The sequence below is a fragment of the Cricetulus griseus genome, chromosome 7, assembly GCF_003668045.3.
Source record: "Cricetulus griseus strain 17A/GY chromosome 7, alternate assembly CriGri-PICRH-1.0, whole genome shotgun sequence".
NCBI classification, from domain to species: Eukaryota; Metazoa; Chordata; class Mammalia; order Rodentia; family Cricetidae; genus Cricetulus; species Cricetulus griseus.
The window spans coordinates 26,957,078-26,978,768 of record NC_048600.1 but is presented as its reverse complement, the minus strand read 5'-3'; the positions used below and the strand labels follow the sequence as shown (position 1 = coordinate 26,978,768).

At 47.4% G+C, this 21,691-nt stretch overlaps 1 protein-coding gene across 1 annotated transcript; it reads left to right on the top strand.

Annotated features, from left to right (window-relative positions):
- Positions 1-12,543: 12,543 nt before the first annotated feature.
- Rrm2 (ribonucleotide reductase regulatory subunit M2) lies at positions 12,544-19,551 on the top strand. Its single transcript, XM_027424683.2, has 10 exons — positions 12,544-12,725; positions 12,851-12,925; positions 13,221-13,367; positions 13,646-13,762; positions 14,768-14,901; positions 15,694-15,788; positions 15,924-16,057; positions 17,390-17,494; positions 17,575-17,688; positions 17,800-19,551. The coding sequence occupies exons 1-10, from the start codon at positions 12,627-12,629 to the stop codon at positions 17,950-17,952; spliced, it is 1,173 nt and encodes a 390-aa protein (XP_027280484.1). The 5' UTR covers positions 12,544-12,626; the 3' UTR covers positions 17,953-19,551.
- Positions 19,552-21,691: the final 2,140 nt, after the last annotated feature.

Here is a 21,691-nt window from a genome sequence, read left to right as displayed (position 1 = left end):
TCACAGCCTGGTTGCTTTAGGATGGGTGCTATGTAACCTGGGCTCCAGGCAACTGCTGGACAGGAAGTGCCACCATAGTCTATTCAGACAAATGTGTGGGGTTTGCTAATCAGAACATCTGCCTGACTGTGATGCAGTGTCTCCTGCAGGATGAGAGTGTCTCCTTTGCAGTCTGGGAGTGTGGCTCAGTTGACAGAGGGCTTGCCTAGCATTCACAGAGCCCAAGTTCAGTGGCTAGCCCTTCGTAAACGAGGCATGGTCTTGCACACCTGTGACTCAAGTACTTCCTGAGCTCAGGAAGGGGTTTTTCTCTTATCCCCTATCCATTCTCCTCACACCCCACATCTGTGAGAAAGTCCCAGCAGCGCTACCTTTGAAGTTGTCTGTGGGCTGGGTGTGGTGGTGCACTCTGAGGCAGAGGCAGACCTGTCTCCGTGAGTTCGAGACCAGCCTGGTCTACATAGTGAGATCACCCACCTCAAAACAGTCTCTTTTACAATAAAATGTGAACATGTCTTCTGGTGTCTTCCATATAATGAATGTCATGTCACTGGCCCAGACTCCAAGCCTATGGCTGCAACTGCCCCCCATTTTCTCTGGTTCTGTCCTTTAGCCTGCAGGGAGGGGCTTTCCGATCGGCTTCTCACAGGCAGTCCTGTTTCTTTGACCATGAGGGTCAATGGCTCCCCCTGGTGGTCTCTAGTGGAACAGCCTTGCCTGTCTAGCGCTTCTGACATCTGGGAGGTGGGTGGGATGGAGGAAGCAAGATCAGCTGTGGCTCTGGTGGACCCTGTACAGAGCGCTGTTCGGGTCCCACGTTTGCACTAGTAGAGGGAGGGAGCTCAGAAGACCATCAGTTAGCTGGATGTGGTGGCGCACGCCTTTAATCCCTACACTCAGGAGGCAGAGGCAGGTGGATCTCTGTGAGTTCGAGGCCAGCCTGGTCTACAAGAGCTAGTTCCAGCACAGCCAGAGCTGTTACATAGAGAAACCCCATCTCAAAAAACAAGCAGACCCAAAAACAACAACAAAAGAGCGTCAATGAGCTTTTGCTGCAATGATGAAATATCTGAGAAAAAAGAGAGAAGGCAGGGATATCCTGACTCTCGGTTTTGGGGTTTTCAGCCTGTGATGGGCTAGTTCCATCGTTTCTGGGCCTTCCTGAAGTGGGTGTGGTAGAGGGGGCAGAGATGCTCACCTCATGGATCCTGGAAGCAGAGTGAGAGACGAAGGGTCCAGGGGACAAGGGGAAGCTACCCTTGAAAGGCATGCCCCAGCAACCTACTTCCTTCAAGTAGGTCCCATCTCCTAATAGTCAATCAATATCAGTGGGTTGGTCAATCCATTGATGATATTAGTGTCCTCATGAACCAGGGGCCTCTCACTAGCACCCCTAACTGACACCAAGCCTTCATTACACGAGCCTTTTAGGGTAACACTGCATGCATAATCTGGAGCAGAGAGTTCGACCCCTACAGTCCCACCCCAGCCATCACCGGTCACTGGCCTCTTCCTTTACAGATGCCTCACTGTATACTGTCTGTTAGGTATGTACTACCTCGGTGAAGGCGCTGTGCCACAGGCTGTAACAGAGTCTACCAACTAAAATGTACCTGTTCTTCCCTAAGGAGCGTCTGTCACATGACGGTAACTATGCAGTTGCTTCAAAATGACAACTGTGTGGAAACACATCTTGACAGAGGCTGCGCACAGTGTATGCTCCAGAGATGAGCCATCATCTTAACTACTGACCATGGAGCAAGGACCCACTGGGGGCCCCAGGGCGGGAGATAGGCTTTGGTGAAAAACTAATACATTCTGTGCTTTATCCTGTCTGTCACGGTGCTGGGAAAGGGAAGGTAGGAAGCTGGGTTGTGGATCGGTGGGTAGAGTGTTTGCTTAGCATGCACCAAGTCTGGCTTTCAACTCCAGATGTGGTAGTGTATACCTGTAATCTCAACACTTGGGAGACAGGATGACCAAAAGTTCAAGGGAACAAAATTCTCAAAGAACTGATTAAAAAAAAAAATCTATTAGGGGAAAAGGGAGGGTCGGGAAGAGAAAGTGAACTGTTGCTGGATTTTCTTGTCCTGTCAGGTCCCCCACCACTTCAGTCCCAAATTAACACACAGATGCTATATTAATTATTAAACTGTTGACCAATGACTAGGGCTTCTTTCTGGCTTGCTCTCTTTTAATTATTAACCCGTAACTACTAATCTATGTATTTCTATATGGTCTTGGCTTACCAGAGAATGCCCAGACCCGTTACTCCTTTGTGGTCTACATGGCGACTCTTCTGCCTAGCTTTCCCAGAATTCTCCTTGTCTCCTAGTCCTGCCTATCTTCCTGCCTCTGCTGGCTATAGGCCAAAAAGTGTTTTATTCATCAACCAGTAAGAGAAACATATATATAGAAGGACCCCCCCAGGGGGGGGGGACTGGAGAGATGGCTCAGAGGTTAAGAGCACCGACTGCTCTTCCAGAGGTCCTGAGTTCAATTCCCAGCAACCACATGGTGGCTCACAACCATCTGTTATGACATCTGGTGCCCTCTTCAGGTGTGCAGATATACATGGAAACAGAATATTGTATACATAATAAATAAAATAAAAAAATACATTAAAAAAAGAAGGACATCCCCCATCAGTGGGCCTCTTCCAAAGAGGCAAGAATGGGGAAGGGCATGGCAGAGAGGAAAAGCAATGAAATATCCAGAGGATGACACTCAGGTGCACCCAGGAGCCTCAGAGAAGGACAAGTCTCTCTATTCCAGCCTGCATCAAGGCCACTGAGGTAAAGCAGGTTTCCTTCCTGCAGGACTTCTCAGAAACTTCACTGCTGATGAGGGATCCAGGAGGAGCTGGGTGGGGAAAGCTTCCATAACCTTGGTCTGGGAGCACAGCAGGGATGAATGGGCAAAGGGGAGACAGGTCCTCTGCCTTGCCGAGACCACACTGGTGGTCAGGTGGCTGCTGTTCTTGGTGCTTCCGGAGAGTGGCTTAGTCTGGAGAAAGGTGCACCAAAGGCTGCTCCTTCAAAGGTGCAGAGGTTAATCTCTTTCTTTTTTCTTTTAAAAGATTTATGTATTTATTATGTATACAGTGTTCTGCCTGCATGTATGCCTGCAGGCCTGAAGAGGGCACCAGATCTCATTACAGATGGCTGTGAGCCATCAAGTGGTTTCTGGGAATTGAACTCAGGATTTTTGGAAGAACAGCCAGTACTCTAAACCTCTGAGCCATCTCTCTAGCCCCTCAGAGGTTAATTTCCTAGAAATGATCTACTGGTGAGTCTTTTTTTTTTCTTTTTTTTTTTGTTTTTTTGAAACAGGGTTTCTCTGTGGCTTTGGAGGCTGTCCTGGAACTAGCTCTGTAGACCAGGCTGGCCCGGGACTCACTGAGATCCACCTGCCTCTGCCTCCCAAGTGCTGGGATTAAAGGCGTTTGCCACCAACACCCGGCTACTGGTGAGTCTTGAGCTGATCCCCTGACATGGGGCATTCTGCAGGTGGTATCCTCTTTTTTTCTCTGTTGCCCAGCTCTGACGGACAGTCAGAATGGCAGCATGCAACAGCCAGAGCATTGGTGGAAGATGAATCCGTTTATTTATTTTTTCCCTTTGACAAAAATCTGGAAACAAAGCTCCCTGGGGCGGGTGCAGATGGAGAACTACACAAGGGGCCTGAAGGGAAACACGTGTGTCTGCTCCTAAGTGGTTCTGCTTCCTCAGAGCTGAGTGTAGCCCGAGGCCTGGAACCCAGACCATGCTTCTGCTCTTTGCTTGCAGGCTGACAAGCTGATGTGAGGCACCCTCACCATAGCATTCTACTTGGGTCCTTTGAGCAGAGCCACACTGCTCAGAGGGAAGTGACAGCAACACTGGTAATCGAGGTCAGCAAGGCCTGCTGTGTGCCCAGCAGTGATGAAAAATGGGGGTGGGGGGGTGGGCAATGTACCTGCTCAGGTTACATAAGTAACTATTTCAGTCATGAGTGCTGAGCATTCAGACTGGGGCCCTGGAGATGTGGAGGAGGCCAGAGGGCCCCAGGGACCACCTGCTGTGGACATAGTGACAGGCCCATAGCTGGAGGTCAGATGCCCTCAGGTGGGCGTCTGGGGAATAGTCTGGAGGGTAAAGGGCACCTGTGCCAGTGGACATCATGGCTCTTGGTGAACAGAACCTACACTGAGGTAGACAAATACTGCATGTCCTAGTCAGGGTTACTATTGCTGTGATGAAACACCATGACCAAAAGCAAACTGTGGAGGAAAGGGTTTATTTGACTTACACTTCTGTACCATACACTATCATTGCAGGAAGTTGGAACAGGAACTCAAGCAGGGCAGGAACCTGGAGGCAGGAGCTGATGCAGAGACCATGGAGGGGTGCTGCTTATTGGCTTGCTCCCCATGGCTTGTTCAACCTGATTTCTTATAGAACCCAGGACCACTAGCCCAGGAGTGGCACCACCCACCATGGGCTCTGCCCTTCCCCATCAATCACTAAGAAAATACTCTACAGGCTTGCCTGCAGCCCAGTCTATGGAAGCATTTTTTTTCTTTTCTTTTCTTTTTCTGTTTGGTTTTTCGAGATAGGGTTTCTCTGTGTAGCTTTGTAGACCAGGCTGGCCTTGAACTCACAGACATCTGCCTGCCTATGCCTCTGGAGTGCTGGGATTCAAGACGTGTGCCACCACCACCCAGCTTTATGGAGGTGTTTTCTTAATTGGGTTCCTGCCTCTCAGATGAGTCTGGCTTGTGTCAAGTTGACGTAAAATAAGCCATCACACTACATGAAAGGATATTGACATTGATGAGGTAACTGAAGGAGCTGGCTCGGGAAGAGGACTGGAACCAAGATAACCTGAGCAGCAGAGAATTCAAAACACATCAGAGTTGTGCATTGGGGGCTGGAGAGATGGCTTAGCAGTTCAGAGGACCTGAGTTCCCTTCCCAGAAACCACATTGGGTCTCTAACTCCAGCTCCCAGCCAGGGCCTCTGTAGCTCCGGTGTACACAGCTACACATAATTAAAACCAACAAAAGTTAATTTTTGAAAAAAGTCATGCCTCAGAAACATCTGTTCAAGACCTGTGCACTTTAGTTTTCTGGTCACCTTGACACAAGCCAGGGTCATCTAGGAAGAGGGACCCTCAACTGAGAAAATGTTTCCATCAGATGAGCCTGTAAGCAAGCCTGTAGGACATTTTCTTAATTGATTGATTGATTGATGTAGGAGGGCTCAACCCACTGTGGGGGTCACCCCTGTGCAGGTAGTCCACGATTGTATAAGAAAGCAGGCTGACAAGCTATCGAAGAACAAGCCAGTGAGCAGCACCCCTCCATGGCCTCTGTTCAGTTCCTGCCTCGACTTCCCTTGATGAAGGACTGTGACCTGGGATATATAAACCAAATAAGGCCTTTCCTTCCCAAGTTGTTTAGACATGACATTTTATTACAGCAGCAGGAACCCTAATTAGGACAACCCACCACTGCTTTTGCTGCCCCTGGATATCTGTCACACTGCTAGGAGTATTTCCTGAACAATGCCCCTGAAGGTGGCACTCTACCTGCAGAGGCAGTGTCCAGGCAATGTTGTCCACCTGGCTGGCCCAGGATCACAGGCTAATTGTTGAACAGAAAGAGCTCTCTTGCTTCCATAGTGGGATATGAGGGTTACTTGTGGATGCTGGCAGACACAGAACATGCTAACATACATGCACACAAACAAATATAAACGCAAACACACACAGTTCTGGTTAATTCACACAGCTGTGGTTCAGTTGTTTCTTTTCTTTTTCCTTACTTTGTACCCCAAGCGTGGATTGGTTTCCTTACAAAACCTGAGCCTCTCGGTGCCTAACAAGCACATGTGTCCTTTTTTCCACCCACGGCAGCAAACTTCTGGAGCAAGAACTGTGTTTCCTGCCTTTTATTTTCCTTTTTGGGGAGGTGGGTGTGGGATGGGGCCTCTCTGTGTAGCTCCGACTGTCCTGGAACTTACTATGTAGTTTAAGCTGGGCTTAAACTCACAGAGATCTGCCTGCCTCTGCCTCCTGAGTGGAATGTTGGACGTGTGCCATTATGTGTTCACTCCTGCCTTTTTTCCCCCACCTACAGTTATATCTCCGTTGATAAGGCTCAGTTAGCAAGTGTCTACAATGCTATGGACCTCATTCCGGGATGTGCTATGTCACTAAACAGCACTGATGAGAATGTACTCACGACTCTGAAGGGCTGAGGAGATGTGCAAGGGGGAAGAGTGCCAGGTTACAGTGCATTGGAAGGGGAGTGTAACGGACAGGGATAAAATGTCAGGCATGTGATCAAGGAGCTGTTTACTTATTTATTATTTTTCTGTGTGGCCAGTGTATATAAGTTGGAAGCCTCACTGAGGGGTGACATTTGGTGGAGCCTTAAAGGAGGTAGGGAGTGAGGTGTGCCAGAGTCCCTTGGGAAGCTGGGTCTGGGACCCAGTGAAGATCTGGGAAGATCATCAAGAGACTGACTTTGGGACAGATGTCTGCCTGGGACAGAAGGAGGCCTAGAAAGGACTTAGATTTGTGCCTGCTGGGAATGCTGGGTCTGTACTTTTCCCACAATGCTCATTGTCTGTCCACTTTCAGGGATGCTCCCCTACTGTGTTGAGTTATGTCATTCCACCCCAAGTGTGACTCTCCCAAGTCACCACACTATCTCTCCAGCCCTGCTGTCCTCGGCTGCAGGCCCAACCCAGATAAACTTCTGTCAGTGGTAAGGCTTCCAGGAGGCAGTCAGGCCTCCAGGGACTGTGAATGGTAAGTAGTTGTGACCTTGGAGGACCTGGGAGAAGGTTGACAGCCATCAAAATGGCTTGTACCCCCTGGTGCTCACAGCTTGCTGGATGCCAGGAGGTCTGCCTCACCTCAGATGTCTCACTGCAGAGCATTAAGAGCACATTGAGGAGGGAGGAGCGCTGGACAGAAGGCTCAGAGGTTAAGAGCACTGGCTACTCTTCCAGAGGTCCTGAGTTCAATTCCCAGAAACCACATGGTGGCTCATGTTATGAGATCTGGCGCCCTCTTCTGGAAGCAGAATGTTATATACATAATAAATAAATAAATAATTAAAAAAAGAGCACACCTGGGGGTATGGGGCTGGAGAGATGGCTCAGTGGTTAAGAGCACTGACTGCTCTTCCAAAGGACCTGGGTTCAATTCCCAGCACCCATTATGGCAGCTCACACTGCCTGTAACTCCATGATCTAACACCTTCACAAACCTACATGCAGGCAAAACACCAATGCACATAAAAATAAATAAATTTAAAAAAGAGAACATCTGGAAAACAAACAGCTATTAATACTGTGTGCTCAGCATTCAGCTTGAGCATCAGACTCAGGTGGTGGGGCTTTGAGTAAGTTCTTTCGGGCCGTTTTACATGAGGAAGGAGAAGTAGTGTTGGAGTCCACACCAGGAGAGCAGGAGTCTCAGAGACAAGAGTCCGCACAAGCCTGCACACTCCAAAGATGCTGCCCCTGTCTGAATCAATCACCAGTGAATCAGACCTATAAATGCTCTCAGTGTTTTCCATCAGGGGGCTATGGGACACTCAGCAGTTATGAATGACAATTTTGTCCCAAATTCTAAACTGGTAACCATTAAAATGCCTCTATAAAGTTCATGTTCATGGTGGCTCACAACCACCCATAACTCCAGTTCCAGGGGATCTGACACCCTCTCTTCTGAGCTCTTGAGCACTAGGCACATGTGTGATGCACATAGACATGCATGCAGGTACAACACTTAATACACACACACACACACACACACACACACACACACACACACACAGATCTATCTAAAAAAAAATACTTAAAAGTCCAGAGATAGAGGAATGGGTGGTTTTATCCAAGCAGGTGGATCTCTGAGTTCCAAGCTAGCTTGGTCTACAGAAAGTAGAGTTCTAGGACAGCTGGGACTACACAGAGAAACCCTATCTCAAAAGAAGAAATCTCAAGTGACTGGCTGAGTCAAGGGCATCGAGTGAATGAGTAATGGGAACATTCCAACCCTCCTCTCCCATTAGGCCCTTTCATTCTATCACACTGACCACTCTTCTCTTGCAGTGACACTTCTGGGAAGTTCATCATTGCGTCATTTTAAGGCTGACTTTCCTGGGTTTTGTCTCTCACTCACCATTTAGCTAAGGTAAGTGAGTAGTCAGAGCGGCCATAGGAGTCTCGTCCATCCAAACTGACTCTGCCCTTCCTTCCTCCTCTCTAGGGGTGGGATTTCTATCCTACTTGCAAATCTTTGTACAGGCTGTTCCCGGTCTTCTAATTCAGAATAACTTTGAAGTCTGCTTCCTTCTTCCCCCACCCCGGGAACACACGGCATGTATTAGAAAGAATTTACTGGCAGAGACTCAGTAGAGTGCTAGCCCTGGGTTCAATTCCCAGCGCCATGTAAACCAGGTGTGCTGTAATCCGGGCATAGTGGCACTTACCTGTGATCTGAAGACAGGAAGAGCAGAAGTTCGAGGTCACCCTCAGCTACATGCTGAGTTGAAGGCCAGCCTGAGACACATAAGATCCTGTCTTAAATAAATAACATTTTTTTTCTAAGACTAAAGTGTTGGGGCTAGAGAGAGCACTTGATGCTCTTGCAGAGGACCTGGGTTCGTTCTCAACATCAACATGGTAGGTCACAGTGGCTATTAACTCCAGTTCCAGGAGATCCAACACCTTCTTCTGGCCTCTTCGGGCATATATACATGTAGGCAAAACACTCATACACACAAAATAAAATAAAGTAAAATAAAATAAGTGATCTGTAAGCTGGGTATGGTGGTACATACCTTTGATCCAAGAAGGCAGAGGCAGTCAGATCTTTGTGCATTCAAGGTCAGCCTGGCCTACATAATGAGTTCTAGGATAGCCAGGGCTATATAGAGGGACCCTGCTTTAAAAAAAGCCATTGAATTGCAGGGCAAGTGGTGGTGGTGCACACCTTTGATCCCAACACTTGGGAGGCAGAGGCAGGTGAATTTCTGTGAGTTCCAGGACAGCCAAGGCTGTTACACAGAGAAAGCCTATCTGGAAAAACCAAATCAAACCAAACAAAAACAAAACAAAAAGAATTGTAGATGGTACCCCCTTACTATTCAGCAAAAGATTGATTCTAAAATTAAAGCTATTCTCCATCATCACAATGCTATGTCTATACCCAAGAAAATTAACAATTCACAGTATAATCTCATTTTCAGTAGTGAGAAAAACGTAAGGTGCCAAGATCAAACTGGAGTTGCTGTGTCAGCCTCACCAATACATAAAGGCAGAAGGCTATGAAGGAAGGGATTGTCCTTCACAGTATGTGCTGCCAGAAACACAGGCTTGCAGGGGCCACCTCAACCTTGCACAAAAAGTACTTCTGCAAGCACATCTAAATGTCCAGCCTTGGACTGAAGCCACTCTCACCGTTAGTCACTTTGGCAATGAACTATTACCTTAATCATGCATGATGGTGCCCTGGGAGGTTAGAAAAGGATGTCGAATCCCCTGGAACTAGAGTTTCAGATGGTTGTGAGCCACCATGTGGGTGATGGGAACCGAACACATGTCCTCTGAGAGAGCAGCAAGTACTCATAACCACTGAGCCAGCTTTCCAACTCCCTAAATTCTTTCTTACTTACTGATTTATTTAGAGATCAGGTCTCACTACGTAGCCTAAGTTAGCTTGGAGCTCGCTCTGTAGACCAGGCTGGCTTTTAAATGACAGAGATCCACCTGCTTCTGCCTCCAAGCACTGGGATTAAAGGTGTGGGCCATCTCCCCCAGTTCACTTTCACTGTTCCTAATAAAACCAATGTTGCTGGCATTAAGAGCAAGTGGCACCAATTCAGGCACAAGTCACTTTCAAGGGCTCCGAAGAAAACAAGGAACTTCACACATGCCCAGAAGAGGGGAAGGCAAACAGCAAATAGCACTGGTGGGTGAACCCAGGGTTTTTGTTTGTTTGTTTGGTTAGTTACTTGGTTGGCTGGTTAGTTGGTTGGTTTTTCGAGACAGGATTTCTTTGTGAAAATAGTCCTGGCTGTCCTGGACTGTGTAGGCCAGGCTGGCCTTGTACTCACAGAGATCTGCCTGCCTCTGCCTCCCGAGTGCTGGGACCAAAGGCATGTGCCACCACTGCCCCCGGCCCCCAGAGTTCGTTTTTTTTCTTGCTTTCTTTTTTCTATTTTTTGGGGGTGGTGGGGACAGGGTCTCTTTATGTAGTACTAAATGCTGGGATTAAAAGCACGTTGACATCCAGGGCTGCTCACTTTTTCTCTATGTTGGGAACGTTCCTAACAAGTGTGTGTGTGTGTGCGCGCGCGCGCGCGCGCGCGCATGCGCGTCTGGCAAGATAGCTCAACAGCCAAGCCTACCTTCATGAGTTCCATCCTGCAGAATAGGAGAGATCCAACAAGTTAGCCTCTGACTTTCACACTAGTGGGTTCCACATCTCACACAAAATAAATTTCCAAACAACAACAACAACAATAGGAGTCAGAGAGGGTCTAGTGGTGCGACTCAAAATGCTGTGGGGCCTTGGGTCGTTTCCATGGCTCTCTGGCCTTTATTTCCTTACCTATAAAACAGGCCTAAAAATACTATTTTCCCTTTCCATCTGGATTAAAAATGTGCATGACCTGGTACGGCTGTGCAGGGGCTGTGGGTGCTGTGCCTGCGTTTTTGTCAGTCTGATGCAGACTGCTGTGTGGGTTTGCAGGAAGCACTCAATCTCACCAGACTCCCTTTCCCCACCTCCGGTCGCCTTAACGCTGACGTGCCCAGCTCCTGGAGTGACCCCGGAGCGAGGACTGAGGGGTGGGTGGGACTTGTGACGTTGATTGAAGCGGAGCCGACCAATCACGTAGCCGAGGTCAAAACTGGCGCCAGATGCAAAAGCGCGCAGCTGCTGACAAGTCCGGGCGCGGGGAAGCAGAGGCGGGGCTGTCCACTTAGCTCAGCCCGCTCGGCGGGAGGAAGAGGCTCTGCGAGATTGCCATCTGGGAGGAGAGAATGGCGGCGACCTTCCCCCTCCCTCTTTCTTCAATGGATGGGTGTTATTTTACTAGTCAGGACCTCATTTGTGCCGAGGACACCAGGAGTTAGAGCAACCAAAGGCGGCCCTCAGATACTGATAACTGAAAAGTAGAATATGAAATATATATACGCATATATTTATATACATATTTGCTAGAGGTGATAATGGCACCAGATCATTAACAAAAATGTCGATAATGGCCCAGTTGGCTTACCCTGGAAGAAGTCCTAGGGTTTGTCTCCAGCACCATATAAATTGCTTGGTGGTGGATGCTGGCCTGTGATCCTGGCACTTGGGAGGGGGGAGGCAGGAACATTGGTTCAAGGTCACCCTGAACTTTAAGTGGAGTTTGAGGCCAGTCTAGGATACTAAGGTGGTTTTAAAGGGGGGCTGGGGAAACCAATTGTTTTGGGGATGGATACTGGCGCGTGTGTTTGTATAACTGACAACGTCTGCCATTTGTTCTATTGTATTTATATCTTAGTAGTAGCTACAGAGAGAGCAGCCGGTGGGGAAGGCAGTAACAGAACTGCCTACTTGAAGTTTGCGCTGCCACTTTGTGTTCAGTGACTTTTTAACCACATATGCAGTTGGAGAACTAGTGACGCAAGCAGAAGGAGCCTCCCTCACCCCCGAGGGTGTCCGCAGTGGGAACATCCCCAGGTTCCACTTCTCTTCCCGGGATCTCAGCGTTTCTCCACTAATTTCTGGTATCTTGGTTCCCCTCCCCAGGGCAAGTTAGAAAGCCAGCTACAAAACCAGATGAAAACGGGAGTTCCTGTCTCCACCCTCACCACAGGAATTTTTCAAATTCGTCTTCTGACTCCTGGACTCAGCCCAGGAAGTCGTAAAACGAACGTATGACTCGTTATCATCCTCTGAAAGTTCTGGAATTTTATTTATTTATTTATTTTTTGGTTCGGCTTGCAACTTTTAAAATCAGTGAGACACGGGCTGACACTACACCCATAGGCCGCCTCCGTGCCCCTTTAGTGAGTTTGAAGGCTTGCAACTCCTTTTTATGGGAACCCTTGTTTATGGACCTCCACACTGCTAATTCTACAGTCTCATGACTGGGGGACCCCGAATCTTTAAGAAACCAGGAATGGAATTGCGGGGCTCGGCAGCTCCTCCCTCCCAAGACTGCTCGCGCCCAGATCCTAGGGACGCAAAGACAGTCAAGGCAGCTTTTGGCCAGCCAAGGCACCGACCTCAGTGACAACGCCCCTGTGCTCTCTAATGGGCAAGCCTCTTGCAGCCCCAAACGGTTCCGGCCCCGCGAGCGCCCGCGCGCCCCACGCCCCAGGGACGGCGCAGACTCCTAGCAGAGCTTTTGTGCGGAAGGCCCGGGGCGAGACTCAAATTTCCCGCGCCCGCACGCCGGTGGGGCTAGCAGCGACCAATGGGAAGCGCTGGTGGGTGGACCTAGCGTCGACCACGCCCTCGTGCGCGCGCTGCCCGCGGGCCTTTTAAAGGGTGCCGAGCTGGCAGTCACCGGTGCTCCCGGTTCCAGCTGCTGCGCTTGACCTTCGCCTCGGCCGCTGCTCTCACTCGTCATGTTCTCCGTCCGCGTCCCGCTCGCCACCATCACCGACCAGCAGCAGCTGCAGGTGTCGCCGCTGAAGCGACTCAGCCTGGCTGACAAGGAGAACACGGTGAGCGTGCGGCCCTGGGTTCGGGTTGCTCGGGGGGCGCAGCATCTGGCAAGGTGTGGGTTTCCGGACCCGGGAGGAGGGTGCAGGGCTCCCACCTCCGCTCATGCACGCCTGTGTCCCTGCAGCCCCCGAGCCTCAGCGGGACCCGCGTCCTGGCCAGCAAGGTGGCGAGGAGAATCCTCCAAGACGTCGCCGAACCGGTGAGTGGCCCGTGTGAGGCGGAGGTGGGTGTCTCCGGATCTGCCAACAGAGGGCGCCCGCCGTTGGCGCCAAAGCCGCATTGTCCCAGCTGTCTGCCTCTGTTTCCCGCCAAAGTATCTCCTTAGAATGTCCTCCCTGGGTCGGTCTCCCTGTTAGGAGAGTAACAATAGCACGGGTTGTGACAGCGAAACTGCCAGACATTGAAAAGTACTTGATCTGATGAGAGACACTAGCACGTTCCTGTGGTTCACCTGGCATTTTTGAGAAGGATGGTGGTTTTTTCTCACCCTGCAGGAGAGTAAAGTATCTACTAACCCCAGCGTTGAGGATGAGCCGTTATTGAGAGAAAATCCCCGCCGCTTCGTTGTCTTTCCCATCGAATACCATGACATCTGGAAGATGTACAAAAAAGCTGAGGCCTCCTTCTGGACCGCTGAGGAGGTAATCCTTCATGGACTTGGTGTATCAGAAGGTTCCTGCTTGGCCATCCTAGCTGAGATGCTTGGGAATGGTTGGTTGCTCACAGAGGTGTCGGTCTTTTCATGAGCAGAGGGAATTCTGGATGTGAGGAAAGGTGTAGGGGACTTAAGTTTTAAGAGTTGTGTGCGTGCTTGCGTGCACGTGCCTGTGTGTGTGGATGTGCGCGCGCGCGGGCAGGCGAGCGTGTGGAGAGAGGAACTTCTGCATACCTGGTAAAATTGTAAACTTTTAAACTTCAGGTGGACCTTTCCAAAGATATTCAGCACTGGGAAGCTCTGAAACCTGATGAGAGACATTTTATATCTCATGTTCTGGCTTTCTTTGCGGCCAGTGACGGCATAGTCAATGAAAACTTGGTGAGTTTGTGAGACATACCTGTAATTCACTTAAAGATGAGTGTGTGATTTTTATCTTATGCTGTGAATGGAGGCTGGAGAGGTGGCTCTGCTAAGAGGTTAAACACACTTCCTGCTTGTTACGAGTATCCATATTGGGTGGCTTCACATTTGCTTGGGGCTCCAGCTCCAGGGCATCTGACAACTCCCATTGGCCTTGGGACTTGCCTGTACATGCGCATACCCAAGTAAAGGCAGACACAAATAAAATAATCTTAAAGAACTGTGAATGTGTATGTTAATATTTATCGTAGTTTTTCCTGTTAAGTTGCAGTGGTTTTTTCTTTGTACCTACCACTTATCTTTTTTTGTGACTTTCTATAATAATTGGGTTGCATATTTCTTTATAAGTGGATTAACTAAAAGAGAATGAGCAAATAATAAAATGTTAAGCCCTGCGGAGCCCAGAGGTTAAGAGCACTTTAATTCAATTTTCACTGGATCTGGTGCATGGACATATATGCAAGCAAAACACTGCACATTAAACAGTTTTAGCCTGGGCAGTAGTGGTGCATGCCCAGAGGCAGGCAGATCTCTGAATTCAAGGCCAGTCTGGTCTACAGAATGAGTTCCAGGACAGCCAGGACTATTACACAGAGAAACTCTGTCTCAAAAAACAAAATTAACAGTTTGTTAAAAACCCAGAAAAATAGGAGTTATGTATTTCCTGATGGCAAATTGAATATATGACATAAAAGAATGAACTTTATTGCAGAATCATGAAGAACTGTACTACAATATATAGGAGCAAACCTGTTTTTTGTTTTACTTATATTTTTGAAATAAATTCTCACTAATCCTGGCTGGCCTAGAACTCAGTAAGTAGACTAAAATGGCTTCATATGCAGAGATTTCTGCTTGCTGGTGCCTGAGGGCTGGGATTAATTTTAGCAAGCTCAAAGGGGAAGAATATGATGCAACTAGTAGTATTTCAGGTTTAACTTTGGTTTATTTTATTACCACTAGGTGGAGCGATTTAGCCAAGAAGTTCAAGTTACAGAGGCCCGCTGTTTCTATGGCTTCCAAATTGCCATGGAAAACATACATTCTGAGATGTACAGTCTCCTTATTGACACTTATATTAAAGATTCCAAAGAGAGGTGAGTATCCATGTGGTACGCTTAGATATTTCCAGTGCCCTTAGTCATGATTGCCTAAAGCAAAGGGCACTTTATTAGTTATTCATTGAAATAAGATCCAGTGTGTGGTAACTCATGCCTGTAATCCCAGAGACCAGCCCTAGCATTGCCAAGGGTACAAAAGCTAGCCAGATGAGATACTGCCTCTAAAACCAAACAAACCAGGGCCTGGAGAGATGACTCAATGGTTAAGAACACTAGTGGCTTTCAATCAAATGACCTAGTTTTGGTTCCTAGCCCCCAAGCAGCAGGGTTTGGGGCAGCTCACAACTGTTAACTCCTGTTACAGGGAGATACGATGCCCTCTTCTGGACTCTAGGTACTGCATGCATATGGTTCAAAGGCATATTCAGGTATAACACTCATACATAAAAATAATTTTAAAACATGGCTTCTGGGCTGGAGAGATGGCTCAGAGGTTAAGAGCACTGACTGCTCTTCCAGAGGTCCTGAGTTCAATTCCCAGCAACCACATGGTGGCTCACAACCATTCGTTATGAGATCTGGTGCCTTCTGCTGTGCAGATAATACATGGAAGCAGAATGTTGTATACATAATAAAATCTTTAAAAAAGGAAGAAAAAAAAAAAAGAAGTCCTGAGTTCAATTCCAAGCAACCACATGGTGGCTCACAACCATCTATAGTGGGATCTGAGATGCCCTCTTCTGGCGTGCTGGTGTATATGTATATAGAGCACGATTGTGATGCCAGGGGTCTGTGGCATCATAGTTCATGCTTTACTTCTGCCTGCAGGGAATATCTCTTCAATGCTATTGAAACAATGCCTTGTGTGAAAAAGAAGGCTGACTGGGCCTTGCGTTGGATTGGGGACAAAGAGGCTACATATGGTAAGGACACTTTGTTTTCTCCTAAAGCCCCGGGCTTGATTTTGCTTGTCCAAGTAATGTCACTGGGTTGTTGGCCCACACTAAGAATACCAAGCTCTCACTAGGAACATTTTGGTGTTGCCTCTTGCCCTATAGGAGAGCGCGTTGTGGCCTTTGCTGCCGTGGAGGGGATCTTCTTCTCTGGTTCTTTTGCATCAATATTCTGGCTCAAGAAGCGGGGACTGATGCCCGGCCTCACCTTTTCCAATGAGCTCATTAGCAGAGACGAGGTGAGTCTAAAATAACTGGTCCTCGGCTCCTAGCTATGTGCTCTTGTATCTACTGACAGGGGCTTAAGAAGGCGTAGCCATTTCAAAGGATGCATTCCTTATGTGTGAGTATTTTGCCTGCAGAAGACAAAGGGGGATGTGGGATGCCCAACTGGAGTTACATATGGTTGTGAGCCTCCGTGTAGGTGGTGGGAACTGAGCCAGGCTCCTTTGCAAGAGCAGTAAATGCTCCTCGAGACTGCTGAGCCATGTCAAGCCTTGGAAATCCAACCCAGGGTCTCATGCTTGCTAGGCAATTATTGTGCCACTGAGCCACATTCCCAGCCCCATATCCACCACATTTAATGTGAGCTCAATCATGCCATATACTCAGCAAGGAAGAAAATACCTTAAGTGATGTATTGAAACTACCCATAATTAGTACACATATTCCTATTGTCCTGTAGGCTTGAATGCAAAAGCTGAGATCTCTGAATAGGATTTTTAGGATATCATAAGCAATCCTTTGTATGTCTTTGTACTGCCAAGTTAATTGGTAAGGCCTCTGATGACCTAAGGCTCCTGTAGGTGCTTGAAGTAGATTGAGGAAAGACAGGGGCTGGCACCCCACCACCCCTGGATCCAGTGGGCAAGCAGGCAGGGTAGGTGATTATCTCCCTGTGGAATGAGGAGCCCTGAGACTTACTAGAGAATGGTGTGCTAAGAGTCACAAGTTTACCTCATTGAAACTATCTAATTCCTGAGTATCGAAAAGCTAACTGACCCTCCTTGTTAAGGAGAACTGGAGCTCAAAGCTGTGGAGAAACCTAAGCAAAGATTTGGTTATCAGAGGGTATAGGCCTGTTCCTATGCTATAGTAGGGGGTAGCTTTGAGGGCCTTCATTTGGGATAGCCTACTTGGCTTTCACAATTGGCAGTTTAACACCTTTTTAACTGTTAACAGCCTGTTTCTCCTTTACAGCCCTAACTCTCCTAGAACTCACTCTGTAGGCCATGCTGGTTTGGAACTCACAGAGACTTGACTTTCTCTGTCTTCCCCAAGTGCTAGGATTAAAGGCCTGTGCCACCATGCCCAGGCCACCTGCTTTTCCTCAATTTTGTTGTTTTGTGTTTTGGAGGTCTTGTAGTCTAGCTGGTCTGGAACAATGTAAACTCATGGGGATCGTGCCAGGTGTATGTCACCATACCAGGCTTCCTTTTGACAAGCCAAATACTCTCAGTGTGGCCAGAAAAATTGCATGAGACTACAAAGATATATAAAGCAATTTTCATCCACACATGTGAACAGTAGGAGTCTTCAGCCTCACAGTGATCTTGAACTTTCCCTTCCAGGGTTTACACTGTGACTTTGCCTGCCTGATGTTCAAGCACCTGGTACACAAGCCATCGGAGCAGAGAGTACAAGAAATAATAACCAACGCAGTGAGGATAGAGCAGGTGGGTGATGTGGGTGGGTTGCTCTTGCTGGAAGGGGGTTCCTGGGGCTTCAGGGTGCTCAAGCTTTGCTCGGCCTTTAGGAGTTCCTCACGGAGGCCTTGCCTGTGAAGCTCATCGGGATGAACTGCACTCTGATGAAGCAGTATATCGAATTCGTGGCAGACAGGCTTATGCTAGAGCTGGGGTTCAACAAGGTAAAGTGTCCTCTATGGTCTTCCCTTCCTCGCTTTTGTGTGTGTGTGTGTGTGTGTGTGTGTGTGTGTGTGACTTGTTTTCAGCATTGATGTCTCGATGCTCCTTTTCAGATTTTCAAAGTAGAAAATCCATTTGACTTCATGGAAAACATTTCACTAGAAGGAAAGACAAACTTCTTTGAGAAGCGAGTGGGGGAATATCAGAGGATGGGGGTGATGTCGAATTCAACAGAGAATTCTTTTACCTTGGATGCGGACTTCTAAGTAAGCGGACTGCTCTTTGCTGATTGTTTTTCTCCCCTTGTCAAAACAGCAAAAAACAAATCAACTGGCTACACCATGAATTGTCATTAAATTTGTTAACCAGTCTAAAAACTGTGTAGCTACCTCAGTCGTCGGTCTTTTTTTTTTTTTTTTTTTTTTTTTTTTTTTTTTTTTTTGCTAGTTGTCTCTTGACGAAGAAAGGATGTTTAAAACAAAAGGTGCTTGGATTTTTAGGGGAGATCCTGGCCTTGGCTTTTTCGAGTAGTGTGGTCACCTTTGGCCTCAAAGCACCAACAAACATCCAAAGATGTCAGCCTCATTCACCACTGCCTGCGGACTCTCCAGCGTTTACTTAAAACAAGTTTGTAAATAAAACTGGCACTTTGTACACAAACATAGTACTGTCGAGGGGAAGAGACCAAACACCGTGTTCTGTTCACCACTGATGGCAGCTAATGAAAATGCAAGTGACTCAGAAGTTAGTGTTAGCATATCATTTCCAAGCTGTGTTCTTCAGTGAATTGAAATGCTTCTTCAGCAGCTTTGAGGTCAGTCCTGTGCAATCTAGGCATTAGCCCGCTGGTTCCTGTCATTCATGTACAAAGTGTGTGTGACCCCATAGATCAGGGTATCTCCTGCTTCATAGAACCTCCGGCTGGAAACAGGTGTGATTTGGGACACTTGCTGGTTGGCCCAGGCCCAGTCTCCCATTTGTCTGAAAAGCAGTATCGTCCCCCCCTCCCCCCAAGTTGTACTTTGCCCCATTTCTAGTTAGTGCAGAGTCTTGAAAGGGCTTTGTTGATAGGGTTTTCAATAGTGGCCCATATACAGTCTTGATTTTTGTCAGTGGTAAAGCCAGGGCTGAAGTCTGCTCCTAAAAGAATCGGGATATTTCTGATTGTGTGAACAGGTACGACTGAAATTTGATCCACTAATTTTACATGCCTTTTATTGGGTTTTACCTGGTTTATTATGTTTTAATTGTTCAGTATTATCTTGAAGTTTGCAAATGTTAAAATAGTACTGTAAATTCTGATATTTGCCTAAATTTTCTATTTTTTTTTTTTTTTTTTAAAGACAGGGTCTTAATTATATAACTGACTAGTCTTAGAACTTGTTGTGTAGACCAGACTCTCAAACTTGCCTGTCTCCCAAATACTGGGATTAAGGTTTGTGCCACCATGCCTGGTTTTACCTGGTGCCTGGTAAATTCCTAAACACCAGAAATCAGTACTGTCTAGTACTGTATGGGCTATTAATGTGTATTCCATTCACATTCTTGTCAGACCAGTAGATACAACTAACAGCTAGAGCAAAATAACTGCTTGTGTATGCATTAATCTGTTTGTGTTTAGGAAACAAAATTCAGAATTCCTCTAAGTTTGAGGCCAGTTGGGGGTACATAATGGAACTGTCTTAAAAACCAATACAAAAGTAAGCATGTCCCATTGGTCTCTAACCTCCTTGTTAACTGATGCTATTGTGTACCAGCTATTTAACCCCTGATTCGTTTTATTGTATACATACCTCTGTAATATGAGACTCTTTGTACCTATTAAATTATTGTTACCTAAAATTAATAAACTCAATTGCATGGCATACAAGTGTTAGATGATTTAACTGAGACTTTTCAATGTCGGTTCTTTGGGTAGAATTTACATTTTGATTTTAGAAAGTTTCTCATTGAAGCTAAGGGGCTTGTTTGCTCTTTGTTAGCTCTGGGGGAGATTATCCTCTTTTCTTACATAGAATGTGTAGGGGATGGATAGACCCTGGGCCTCTATATGGGGTCTGTGGCACCATGTCTATAGCCCAGGCTAGCTTCAGCCTCTTGAATGTTGGGATTGTAGGTATGTGCCACCATGCCTGATTTGGGGGATTGGAGGCATCTCCCATAAGCCAAGATGACCTTGAATTTCTGATTCTGCTTGAGTACGTGTACCAACACCGCACAGCATGATGTTGAGTTTATTATTCTGACAACTATGGCTAGGCCACTTTCTCATCTAAAGCTTCCAGCTACAGGTCTTCCAAGTGGGAGCCTTACACTGCTGTCCCCTCCAACTAGTGTGAATCTGGGTTCAGGCTACTAGTGTCTGTCACAGGTCCTTTCTCATCTTCACATTCATACAGCCTGTGACCTCATACTGTCACACCAGCTATTCCCAAGGGCCATGTCACTGTTGTGTTGTGGGTTTACTTAACAGCTATCTTTTTTCATTGAAGTCCCTCCCTGAGGAAATTGGCTAAGTGAATCTGGTATTTTAAGAAGCCATATTGCAAAGGGATAAAGAAGGGCATATCTGTTTCTCCACACCACATCTGTGGAGGTGGTATGACTCCTGCCCTTGAGTGCTTTCATTCTTGCTTCTATGAGCTCAGCACACCTGTACTGTCTAGCATGAAACCTTCAAGATAAGTGACAGGTGAATGAGAAAAGGTGAGGTCTGTCCAAGAGGATGTCAATTGACTGGGAAACCAGGGTGTGGACAGACCCACTGGGGGATGACAGGCTACTGATTCAAGACCTATTGTCACAGCAGCTTTGCAGTGGACAGACCTGGGTCTTTTTTTTTTTTTTTTTTTTTTTATGTATAGTCTGCCAGCATGCCAGCAGAGGGCAACAGATCTCATTCAAGGTGGTTGTGAGCCACCATGTGGTTGCTGGGAATTGAACTCAGGACCTCTGGAAGAGCAGTCAGTGCTCTTAACCGCTGAGCCATCTCTCCAGCCTGAGACCTGGGTCTTATTTCTCCTACTGTCCCACAGTGCCACTGTCCACTGCTGTCATAGAACAAATCTTAGGTCACAGGAGAAGGGCCTCAACTGTACTGACCTTGGGTGCACCTGGGGAGACCATGACGTTAGACAGTTCACCCTGTGAGTTCCTAGGCATCTGGATCTAGAATGGGCTAGCCAGCATAAGGTTCAGAAAAGGAGCAATCTGTGGGGTGTGCATCAATCTTATGCATGTCATGGCTTTGTACAAGCTCCAGGCAAGCTTATGTAAGGCCACATTTCATTGTGTGGGAACAAATGGAGGACTTTCTGGTCTGCTGAGGTGGAGCCTGCCTGCTGAGCAGATCTGTGAAACCTTTCTCCCCTGTCTCCCTGACCAGGCATTGCCATGGCCATTAGGAGTAGTTGCTTTTTGTGAAATGGAAACAAGATTTGCTAATACCATTTGTGTGAGGGGCTCCCTTGCTCTCTCAGTGTTATTGGAGACCAGTGGCTCTACTGACACAGTCTGAAGCTCTTTCTTGATAATGGTTTTGCTTAGCAAGATGTTGCAGGCAGGCCTTGAATGTAAGTGGCAGCAGGGTGTTGTTTGGCCTCTTTAGATGAGGCAGCCTCCAGTATAGATAGATACCATCTTGGCATCTGGGCATCACAGAGAGGATGCAGCTGTGTCTCCCTCCTCCATAGTGATGGGCAGCCCTAGATTTGCTGGCAGATTTCAGACAGAAGTGATGATTGACGAAGATGTTGGATTTTATTTCTACGAGATCATTTAGAATGTGAGAGAGCCTCCCTCAGGTGGCAGGGAGAACATGAGTTCTATGCAATGAAGCTCCCCCCCCCCCTTGACTATTTGACCATTTTGCATTAAAAAAAAAAAACTGGTTTGTACGTGACATAACTTCTGAGGGGATTTCTCACTGGATCTTAAAGCTGGGGGGCCTCCAAAGATTCTAGTTACCCCTTGGTAGGGTAGGGAAAGGGACATTAGAAGAACTAG

Bases quoted from the DNA above. Each gene is read 5' to 3' on its own strand.
- Rrm2 (XM_027424683.2), top strand. From the start codon at position 12,627: ATGTTCTCCGTCCGCGTCCCGCTCGCCACCATCACCGACCAGCAGCAG. The intron at 12,726-12,850 runs GTGAGCGTGCGG...GTGTCCCTGCAG, and splicing joins TGGCTGACAAGGAGAACACG to CCCCCGAGCCTCAGCGGGAC. The intron at 16,058-17,389 runs GTGAGTCTAAAA...TTTCCCTTCCAG, and splicing joins AGCTCATTAGCAGAGACGAG to GGTTTACACTGTGACTTTGC.